Below are 11,933 nucleotides of genomic sequence, written 5' to 3' on the forward strand. Positions count from 1 at the left end.
CCCGAGTAGCTGGGATTACAAATGCCCACCATCACGCCCAACTAATTTTTTGTATCTTTAGTAGAGACAGGGTTTCACCATGTTGGCCAGGCTGGTCTTGAACTCCTGACCTCAGGTGATCCGCCTGCCTCGGCCTCCCAAAGTTTTGGGATTACAGGCGTGAGCCACCACGCCCAGCCAAAAATGATTTTTATTCTATTTTTATTTTTTAAACTTTATGTGATTGAACTCTTAGTCACCCATATGAATTTTCTTTTTTCAATTCTGGTAAAGATATAGATTAAAAATCCTATTCTAAAAGTTTGAAATGTCTCAACGGGGAAGAAAGTCCTAAAATTGTTCTAGCTTGAACAGAAAATATTTCCATCTGTCACATTTGTGGATACCACATGGGGTTTTTATATAATGTTTTTGTTTGGTACTCAAGGCATAGATTAATTTTTACTTCCTTTGGGCAGACAGCCTCACATTCTGGTGAATTTTTAAACCTCCAGATAAAGATAAAAATTCAAACATATAAATAAGACAGTATCAAATATATTTAAAATAATAGTCACATTTCAACTGGGAAGATGATGAAAAATCGGAGGGCAGGGACCCTTATGAAATAGTCAGGAACAAGGATAAATTAGAATCTATCTGCATGGCATACCCTCATTTATGTGCCAAGCCTTCGTTAACTGCCACCACTTCTTGGAAGCCTGTCCTGACTCCTTCAGATAGTATGGAAGAGCATTCTCCAATGCTCCTGTAGCTCCATCATAGCAATTATTTTATTTTAAATGTTTATTTCTACTGTTTTCCTACTGGACTCCATACTCCTTGAAATCAGGGACGAGGTTTTATTAACTTTGTGTCCCTAGTGCCTGGAACGTTTCACCGTACTCAAACCTTCATCAACTCAGTTCACAGTCAACAGATACTTACTGAGCATTTAGTATATGCCAGGCACTCTGTCAAGGCACTGGGACAGCATGAAAAAACAATAGAAAAGGGAATATATAAACAAGAATGAACACTGGACTGGGAGTCTGAAAACTTGTATTCCAGTTCTATTCTGTCTGCTAATTCAGTGTTTGATCTTCAGTAACATTCCTGGCCTTTAGATGGCTAAAAGGAATGTCTGGATCCAAAGATGTCTAAAGTCTCTCAGCTCTGGAAGTCTATGTAATTATCATTATCTCAAATATAATTGAACCATGTCTAATGTATTATAGGCTCACAGTGTGGTCAGAATAGTGTGCCAGTGTGGTTAGAAGATGTAAATATATAGGAATAAACTTCTGTGAGTGTGAGAATACTAAAAACTGGTATGGATTAGTGCCATAAAAAGCAAATACCAGAATGTGCTTAAGCTTGTAAAAAGGGTAAAGGACAGCAATAAGGCTTTTAAGATTAGTATGAGAACAAAAATAGGAGAGGTAAGCCTGAAGATTAGAATGGACGGTATGTGGTGTAGTGTTACACATGACTCACAAAGCAGAAATCTCGTCAAGAAGAGCTTTTGTCTGCAAAGGCAAATGGTTCAAAGGGAAGTGAACCCAAGAGAGGCAAGCAGACAGTGGCCTTGAGTGCGGGCAAGAGTACATCTCTCTCTAGTGAGAAAGGTGGAAAATAAGATTTTCTACAGATGATCTCCAAGACCCACAATGAATCTCAAATTTATGTAAGATGGGAAAGGCCTGGAGATAGCCCAACAGTATCCTAGTTTGCAAAGTAAAGAAGGTGTGTTTTGCGAATTTCAAGCTGGTAATCTTGATGTCTGTCGCTTAGCAAAATTGTGGCTGGTTTATGAGCACTGGGAATGGAAAAAAAAAAAAAAAGATGATCAATATGTAGCCAAAAGTTAGTCCAAACTAATTTTGTGTTTTTGGTTGTCTGCAGAGTATATACATATTTGTCTTTTTTTTTTTCTTTAAATTAAGAGACGAGGTCTTAATGTGTTTCCCAGGATGGTCTCGAATTCCTGGGCTTAAGCAATTCACCCACCTTGGCCTTCCGAAGTTGCTAGGATTACAGATGTGAGCCATCGCACCGAGCCTATATTTGTCTTTTAACTTGGCCTTTGACAAAATCATAATCCCTTTTTGAAGAATATGGAAACATTAAGTGTGGCTGGCCTTCTATTTAGATTTATTTATAACCAGTTAAATGGCGTCGTCAAAATGATGGTTGCTGATCAATATAGTCTCAGGCCAGGAAACATATTTTGAGCCCAGTGTCTACTTCAATGCCAGGTGTCCATTTTTATTGCAATTACATGAATATCTAAACAAATTAACAATGTCTACCTAGAAAGAGGTCTCTAGTGGAATATCACAGAGCTTTCTTCGCTCTATACTTTCTTCAATTTCCAAACACTTGGATGAAGCTTTGGAAGTCAGATTTATAATATTTGCAAATGAACACAAACTGAGAGGGACAACATGATTTTGGAAGCCGGGCTTAGGATCCAAAGAGACTGATAAGCAGAAATTCTGTTCCCAAGTTAACAAAATGAAATTCAGTGTAGTAAAATCCTTCACTTGAATCTTTGAGGGAATAAGTCCTGGCCCTGCCCTGTCAGGCATGGTGGAGAGCAAAGAGAAGGATGTGGAGGTAGACAGTGGTCTCCTTTGAGTCTGCATCTTCATACACTGAAGGGGTATGGACAGGTGCAAGAGGCCAGATACTCACCCAAGGTGAGACCTTCAAACTTCTGTACTCCCCATGGCTTTTCACAGGCAATCATTGAGATTTGAAAAATGGGAGTTGATTGGTCCACAGGCCTAGTTTTAAAGGCAGAGCAGCATTCTTTAGCATTTGGTGTTATGGAAACAGGAATCAGAATAAGAAAATAGAAAACCTCAAATGAAAGCAAATCTGGAGGTCCCTCCCCATCTCAAATGGGAGGCTCTGGGGTAACCTCCTAGCTGTGTGACTCTAGGCAAGTTACCTAAGCTCTCTTAGCCTCAGTAATCTGAAAAATAGATATTACAATTATTACTCCTCCAGAATTATTGTGAGAACAAATGTTTTTATACTAAAGCACTTAGAACAGTGCCTGACCATAAGCAGTATGGGCTGTTATTACTATTATTATTAAAACTTAGAAAAGTATGGCTTGTTACAATGAGGAGACTAGTTAACAGGATTCTTACACTTCCCATGCCTTAGAAAAACATACAAAACAAAAAAAGTCATAAAAGTGTAGGATGGAGGGCACGTAGCTTTGCAGCATTGACCAAAAAAAAAAAGGTAGACTTAGGCTGTTTTTGCATGTACTGAACACTTTGTACCAACTGGCATTAGAGTTTGAAGATGCAGAGCCTGTAGATTCACTCACTCTAGATTTTATAGTTTCACTAGGCTTCGTTTTTCTTTATCTCTTTTTTTTCTTTCAGAGAGATAGGCTCTTGCTCTGTCACCCAAGCTGAAGTACAGTGGCATGATCATAACTCACTGCAGCCTCCAGCTCCTGGGCTCAATTAATCCTCCTGCCTCAGCCTCCTGAGTAGCTGAGACTACAGGCATCTGACACCATGCCTGGCTAACTTGCTAAAAAAAAATGTTTTGTAGAGATGGAGTCTTGCTATGTTGCCAGTGCTGGTCTTGAACTGCTGGCCACAAGTGACACTAAAGCCTCGGCCTCCCAAAGCACTGGAGTTACAGGTGTGAGCCATTGCACCCAGCCTTCACTAGGCTCCTTGTTGGGCAACTGCCTTTAGCATCCCCATGCCATTTTCCAGTATTGGTCCCTAACTCCTGCTTTCATCTATGAGTTCAGATTAATTTTTTCTAAAATAACAACAGCAGTATTTATGTCTTACTCCAACTCCGTGGCAGATGTGTGTAAATTGCAAGCATTTAGGAATAGCATTTGCCAACTCCCAAGACTTGGCTGTCCATCTCTCTCTGGCCTTACTTACCTAGCTGACCTCCTGTAGTAGTGAGTTGTGTGCTGGCCAAATTCCTATTCCTGGCCTGCTTTCTTTCCCTTGACCTTCCTTGAAATGCTGCTAACCTAACTTTTGACTGTGATCTATGTGCTATCTCCTGTGTGAAGCCTAATGAAAGGTCCTTCTCTAATGGAAACTTCCATTCTAGGAGTTACCTCATTCTGTTTTATGTGGATCTGTTAGCTCCTTCATTAGGTTTCAAGCTGTTTGAAACAGTGATTGAATTTGCTGACCTTTGCTTTCCTCTTGGGGTCTACATTGGGTCCCCGAGTGATAATAGAGCCTTCTGTAGTATTGAATTGCTTTAAACAGAATTAAAGGACATTGGCACCAGATGTGATTTTGCTAATCCTTGGGAGTCTTGGTGCCTCTGTCTGGGCTTGACCAGGGTAGAATGGCTGAAGAAAATGTGATTCCCCCACCCGTTATATTCTTTGTTTCTCAACTACTCTAGAGGTTTTTGCCTCTTTTTGTTTCTATCCATTTTCATACTTTTAAGCTACCCTTGCTTTTTCTTCCTGTCTAACTTTTCTTCACATGCTCACATGCAAGCCCAGTCATCCATCTCTCTTTTTCACCTTTCTGTCCTCATATATTTTTCTTAAATTTTCTCATCTAACCTCCTTTCCTCTATCAGCCTCCTGAGCAGAAAATGGTAGTGCTAATGTTTTAAAAAGTGGGGGAGGACTAGAAATCTGTATGGAATGTAATTCACTTTTATTGCTTTTAAATTAAATGAAAGGCTTTTGCCCTTGTTTCCATTCTACTCAGAAGGATTTCAGACTAAATCCTTAAGCCTGCCATATGGAAATAACTGGGCTAGATGGCTGCTATCTAATCTAAGCATTTAATTCAAACATTTGAAATGGTTTTTGCTTCAAGAAAACATAGGTTGACACTAAGCTTTATTTTAGCAAAGGTTTGGGAAAGGTTCTAATCTGCAGTATGTACACTTTGATAAATTTCATAGACTGGAGCAACAGATTACAATTTAGTTTGTTCTTCCAACATAAAACTATTTTAATCCTAGTTATAATTTCACTGAAGTCTGGATTTACTCACTGGCTTGTTAAAACTGTAGATACCAACCACAACCCTGTTATTTAAACACAATTCAGAAATCATAAATAGAAATTCAGAAGGAGAGCTCAATGCTGCAAGATGAGATTTGATGCCCTGAAGAAACTCTCTCTAAAATTTGCCAAAGACCTTGTGGAACTTAAAATATCTTCTTGTTTCCTACCAGCTAGATATGGCAGCTTGAGAACTATTTATTATGAATCAAGATAGATATTTTACCAACTCAGAAAATGTTGCTTTCTGTTTGGATATTAATCTTGTTTGTTCATATTTTTAACTAGGAAAGTTAGTACAGTAATATGGTGGTCATCCAACAGACCACAAGAAGAGAATTTATCCCTCATTCAGCATTTTAGCAAATATTTCTTGAACAGTAGCCATGTGCAAGATATTACAGTGAATGTGCTAATCAAAATATGAATTAAATTTGATGTTTGATCATAAGAAGTAGAAGAACTGTGATACTATAAGTGCCATAGAAAACTTGCTATTATAAAATGCTCTAAGGAGTTAATGCTTGCATAGGGTGCAGTGGGTCAGCTAGAGAAGGCTTTATAAAGAAAGTGGAATATGAGCTTTGATGCCTAGCCAGATGTGGGTGTGTGAAGAACAGGGCAGGGCAGTGGGGAGTGGGTGGATTCTGGACAGCTGAAACATTGTTAACAAAATCTCAGAAATGGTACAAAATGGAATATGAATGAGAAATACAGAACATTTGTTAGGTTTTATTTTTATGCAAATTAAAGAGAAAAGTTAAAGACAAAGTAAAGTCAATGGGTCTAGAATTTCAGCTAAAATTTTGGTAGGTAGTGGAGAATATTTTATCATTATTCTGCTCTTTAAACAACTTCAGAGATGATTGTTCTGCACTAATCTTGATTGTAAAGGAAGAGAAATTGTTTGGAAGGCCAGTTAGGGGGTTATCATATGGTCTAGTAAAAGTTAATAAAATCTGCACAAGGCTAGGAAGAGTAGGATTAGAACAGAGGGGTGGAATTAAAGGACATCGTATATTGGAAATTTCTAGGATTTAGAACCTGATTGGAAGAGGAAGAAGAAAGGGAGGAGGTAAAAATAACTGTAAAGAGCCAAATCTGAGAACTGACCCTGCTAAAAAAGTCAGACAAGTCAAGTGGTGCTGCTGGTGTGTGCTAGAAGGTAAGTTCAGCTTTACTAAGCAGTACATGAATGTGTGTATGTTCCCTAATGGGCAGTGGAAAGTGTGAAATTGAAACTCAGGATATGACCTGAAATATAGACTTGGGACTCATTAGCATCAAGGAAATAGTGACGATGTAGGAACAGATATGAATGCCAAGGGAGAGTATGGAAGAGAAGATGGCCAAGGACAAGACTCTAGGGAGAAGTTCTACTTCTAGGTGAGTCTGTTGAAATAGTCAGTGAGGTCAGAGTAGAAGTAGGAGAACTTAACATCATAAAAGACTGGGGAAGAGAGAGTGTGGAGAAAGGAGGGGCAGTAATATCCATGGAAGCAGAGAGGTAAGGAAGATGAAAATTGAGGGGGAAATTAAATGTGGCAGCTAAGAATTCATTGATGACTTTCACAAGAGAGGTCTTAGAATCATGAATTGCTGGAATGTGTCCTCTTTGTCAGTCTGGAGTGTTTGTTTTTGACCTATTAAGTATTCTAGATTTGTCCAATGATTTAAAATAGCACAGATAACCCTGTGAGTGTGTGTGTGAGAGAGAGAGAAGAGAAAGAGTGAGCATCAGTCTTGTGGCCAGGGGACTATTTTATATTAATAAGTGAGAAAATTATTTAAATATTCCTTGAGCTCACATTTCATCAATAACGGAAATGTAACTGAAAAAATAAATAATAGAAATGTTTACTTAGCCAAAAAGGAAATCTCCGGAAATTTACATTAGTCAATAAATAAAATTTGTACCCAAACTATGCCAATTAAAAAAAATTCTGCCCCATATAATCACATGAAACTGCAACAGCAAGAAAAATTCTGTGTAAACAGTTGTTTAATTGAATTGATGCTCATACCCCAGGAATATATTTACATCACCTTTTTCCTTTTTTTTTTTTTCTTCAGAATAAAAGGCCAAGCTATGATAGCAACTGGTGGAGTGATAACTGGCCTGGCTGCCTTGAAAAGGCAAGACTCTGCCAGATCACAGCAGCATGTCAACCTCAGCCCATCTCCTGCTACCCAAGAGAAGAAGCCCGTCAGGCGCCGGCCCCGGGCAGATGTTGTGGTTGTTCGTGGCAAAATCCGGCTTTATTCCCCTTCTGGTTTTTTTCTTATTTTAGGAGTGCTCATCTCCATTATAGGAATTGCCATGGCCGTTCTTGGATATTGGCCACAAAAAGAACACTTTATTGATGCTGAAACAACACTGTCAACAAATGAAACTCGGGTCATTCAGAATGAAGGCGGTGTGGTGGTTCGCTTCTTTGAGCAGCATTTGCATTCTGATAAGATGAAAATGCTTGGCCCATTCACCATGGGGATTGGCATTTTCATTTTCATTTGTGCTAATGCCATTCTTCATGAAAACCGTGACAAAGAGACCAAAATCATACACATGAGGGATATCTATTCCACAGTCATTGACATTCACACGCTAAGAATCAAGGAGCAAAGGCAAATAAACGGCATGTACACTGGTTTGATGGGAGAAACAGAAGTAAAACAGAATGGGAGCTCCTGTGCCTCGAGATTGGCAGCAAATACAATTGCCTCTTTCTCGGGTTTTCGGAGCAGTTTTCGAATGGACAGCTCCGTGGAGGAGGATGAACTTATGTTAAATGAAAGTAAGAGTTCTGGGCATCTTATGCCCCCTTTGCTCTCTGACAGCTCTGCGTCTGTCTTTGGCCTCTATCCACCTCCTTCCAAGACAACTGATGATAAGAAGACCAGCGGCTCTAAGAAATGTGAAACCAAGTCAATTGTGTCATCGTCCATCAGTGCTTTTACATTGCCTGTGATCAAACTTAATAACTGTGTTATTGATGAGCCCAGTATAGATAACATCACTGAAGATGCTGACAACCTCAAAAGTAGGTCAAGGAATTTGTCAATGGATTCCCTCGTGGTTCCTTTGCCCAACACCAGTGAATCCTTCCAGTCTGTCAGCACAGTGCTACCAAGGAATAATTCCATCGGGGAGTCGTTGTCGAGTCAGTACAAGTCATCTATGGCTCTTGGACCTGGGGCTGGACAGCTCTTGTCTCCTGGGGCTGCCAGAAGACAGTTTGGGTCCAACACATCCTTGCATTTGCTCTCGTCACACTCAAAGTCCTTAGACTTAGATCGGGGTCCCTCCACTCTAACTGTTCAGGCAGAACAACGGAAACATCCAAGTTGGCCTAGGTTGGATCGGAACAACAGCAAGGGATATATGAAACTAGAGAACAAAGAGGACCCGATGGATAGGTTGCTTGTGCCCCAAGTTGCCATCAAAAAAGACTTTACCAATAAGGAGAAGCTTCTTATGATTTCAAGATCTCACAATAATTTGAGTTTTGAACATGATGAGTTTTTGAGTAACAACCTAAAGCGAGGAACTTCTGAAACAAGGTTTTAATGTTGAAAGAATATATCATTTTACAAGGGTATATATGTTAAAATGATTTTCACTGGTGTTTCCTTCTTAAAGTATTGGCTGTAAGCCTTTTTAATCAAATGGTTTGTAGTGTATTAGAATTGGCTGCTTAGTTCTGTAATGAAGATGGTTGTATGTTTGGGTTACTTGTGACTGCAGTACTCTATGTTATCACATATGATTTTATTTTTCTCTTCCTTTGAAAGCATGATCTCTTTTATTAATATGAATGCAAACTACTTGCATCCAAATTAAAGCTTATTTTCTTTACTTTTAAGTTAAGTTCTTTGATGGCCCTATTCATAAAATGAAGTGTCCAGTATGGAAAACATAGGGTACCAAAGTGTGGACCAGGAGTACAAATTCAGTCCCAATACTCAATACATATTATAGATGACTATGAGTGCAAACCTTAGAATGTGATTTTCTGAATAATTGTTCTTTGTAGGATTTGGTTAAATTATTTAAAATGAAAAAGATGATAGATCTAGTTTCAGTGTGAGCTCAATAATTTTAATTGGTTAAGTTCATTGTGAATCTTTAGTTTTAGATAAGTAGTATTTTTTCAATATCACTTCCGTTTTTAGTGATATTATATCAAGAAACAACGTATTCAAGAGCCATGGCTGACAGTGCCAGATATACTTCGGAATAAACATCAAAATGCAATTATAGTTGCTATAACTTTAGATATTCAGAATCAAAATTTATTTGCAAGCTGACTTGATAAAATAAATGAACCAATATATTTGTGGAAATGCTATCCTGAAATAATTATATACATGAAGACAATGTTGACTAATGAATGAAGATACATTATATACTAGTTAATGCTAACTAGTCTCAGTACCTTTTTTTAGCCATCTGTTAGTTTCCAATAGCACCTCATTCCCACATTCTATTTTCCCCCAGTATTCTTTAGATCCTAGTATTTGGAAAACAATCGGCTAACCTTGACATTTCTTTTTACCTTCATATGCCACTATCTCGGTAGTTCAAAAAAATTTAGTTTTTGATAAATTGCCTTGAAGTTTACCTTGTGCTGGAAAGCCTTATGATAACTAACTCCAAAGACTTTCTTACTGTATAATACATGTTGTTTAGGATTGTGTTTCTTAGTTACTGAAGATAATAAATATTAAAATGGATGTTTTCATCAGAAAATTTTCATGTTTTCCTTTAAGGTAACATAATTGTAAGAATTGTTTAATAAAATACTCAGGAAATTCTGAAGGTTTCTCCCAATACCTAAACATTTCTGAACATCAGTATTGCAGTTGTGGAAGAGCAGAAGGAGGATACATTTGTTTGTGTTGCTCCCCAAAATTCCATCTTGCGTTTGCATCACAAACTTCCCTCAATTGAGGCAGTTTTATTTGTTAGAACATTAAGACTGTGTATTGTAATAGAGTGGGCTCAATATTTTACTATAAAGCATTTAATAAACTTCTGTTATTAATAGAAGTTTGTGTTCTTCACACCTTTGCTATTGCTTTTTAAATAAACTGTACATTTCTGCTTAAAGTACTGTTTTTCACACTTTCAGATATATTCTACTGAGGGCACTTGAGACCCTAGTACATGTACTGAGTATCTCGGCTTTTAAATTTTGCTTCTGTTCGGTTAAAGAGCTAGGTCTATCCACCTATTTAATTAGACTTTTTAAATTTTGTTATCTTGGGATCGTTTTCACTTAAAGTTTCATTGACTATCAGGAAAATAACCAAATACAGCAACAGTCAGCGGCACTCAGATTTGAAAACAGGGGCTCTCAACACCCCTGATGTGACAGATGACTGAAGCCATATAATTTGTTCAGTTCATCCCTGAAAGAGCTCTAGAAATTTGAAGAGGATTAAACAGCATGGGTCTTAGATGATCCAAATAAAGGAATTGGGGGCTTAAAGTAGTGGTTCCTGCTCAATCTTCTCTTCATCAAAAAGCCCAAGTTTTTTACTTATCAAGCAAATCAACTTTGTTAAATTATAAATAATTTTCTCATTTTAAATTAAAGACATAGATTACTAATTAAAGTTTCAGATTCATATGAGATAGCTGGTGTCACCACGTTGGTATAATTCTACCTAAAAGCAATGAAACCTGGCATTCTAGTTAGACCATATTTTGTGCATTTCCTTTAGGCTTTTATGAATATTGAAAATTATTTTGAAAATACACCTGCCATATTAGATTAGAACTGCACTCTAGATGCCTTGTTTAATCTTAATCACCTTAATTGCCTTTTTAAATCTCCAAATATGGGTATTCTGAGGGGCAGGGGTTTGGGACTTCAGCATATGAATTTCAGGGGGACGCAATTCAGCCCGTAACATGGGGTGTGGAGAGGTGAGTAAGGGCTCTTAGTCTAGAGTAGGTGAGAAGAGTGCAGTATGCCCTTAATGACATTGCCACTCTGGCTATGTAGCCTTGAGCCAATCACTTAACCCCTCCATTTCAATTACTTTCTTAATGTCATGGCTTTGAATTCCTCACCTGTGAAGTGAGATGAGTAAGACGAGAAACTAGCAAGTTCTTTCTAACTCTAAAGGTCCAGGGTTCTTGATGCCCTCAGATGAAGATCTACCGCCTGTCCCTGTCTCTTTGTAGCAGATTACTTCTCAAAGGATGAGGGCAGGACTTCCAGGAGAGCAGAGCAGTGGGAGGCGTGGATGGTGGAGCCAGAAGACCCGGCATCCATCAGTTGTGAAGCTTTCAGGCTTAAATACATGTTTCCATCTGTATAATCTTGGAAGAAACAATGGCAATATAAGTAAAAAGAAAAACATTGTTTAGCACAAGTTTGTATCAAAATGGATATTATAGTAGCTCTTGACAATTTGCTAAAGACAAATTTTGAGTTACTTGTTTAGCGGTTCAAATTTAGCTTTTTTTTTTTTTTTTCGAGACAGAGTTTTGCTCTTGTCACCCAGGCTGGAGTACAATGGCGCAATCTCAGCTCACTGCAACCTCCTCTTCCCAGGTTTAAGCAATTCTCCTGCCTCAGCCTCCCAAGTAACGGGGATTACAGGAGCCCACCACCACGCCAAGCTAATTTTTTGTATTTTTAGTAGAGACATGGTTTCACCATGTTGACCAGGCTGGTCTCGAACTCCTTCCTCAGGTGATCCACCCACCTCAGCCTCCAAAAGTGCTGGGATTACAGGCATGAGCCACTGCGCCCGGCCGCACATTTAGCTCTTAAATTCACCACAGATAACAAAAAGAAGTAAAATATAGCATAAAAAAGAAAAAGACTCATCAGTTTATCAATAATTTTCTTATAATGTTTTAAATATTAGAGTGGGGGCCCACCACTGACATACATCCACCTACTGT

The 11,933-nt window shown here is 38.3% G+C and overlaps 1 protein-coding gene across 2 annotated transcripts in view; it reads left to right on the top strand.

Annotated features, from left to right (window-relative positions):
• TMEM200A (transmembrane protein 200A) overlaps positions 1 to 9,830 on the top strand; it is an 83,743-nt gene extending 73,913 nt beyond the window's left edge. The window contains exons 2-3 of one of the 2 annotated variants that reach the window (XM_002817353.5): positions 6,046 to 6,176; positions 7,085 to 9,830. In XM_002817353.5, coding sequence (XP_002817399.1) covers positions 7,101 to 8,579 — 1,479 coding nt within the window. In that variant the 5' untranslated portion in view covers positions 6,046 to 6,176; positions 7,085 to 7,100 and the 3' untranslated portion in view covers positions 8,580 to 9,830. The remainder of the gene's footprint in view (positions 1 to 6,045; positions 6,177 to 7,084) is intronic. The other variant, XM_024249073.3, reaches the window with a different exon arrangement.
• Positions 9,831 to 11,933: the final 2,103 nt, after the last annotated feature.

This window comes from Pongo abelii, chromosome 5 (assembly GCF_028885655.2).
Source record: "Pongo abelii isolate AG06213 chromosome 5, NHGRI_mPonAbe1-v2.0_pri, whole genome shotgun sequence".
In the NCBI taxonomy this organism is placed as follows: Eukaryota; Metazoa; Chordata; class Mammalia; order Primates; family Hominidae; genus Pongo; species Pongo abelii.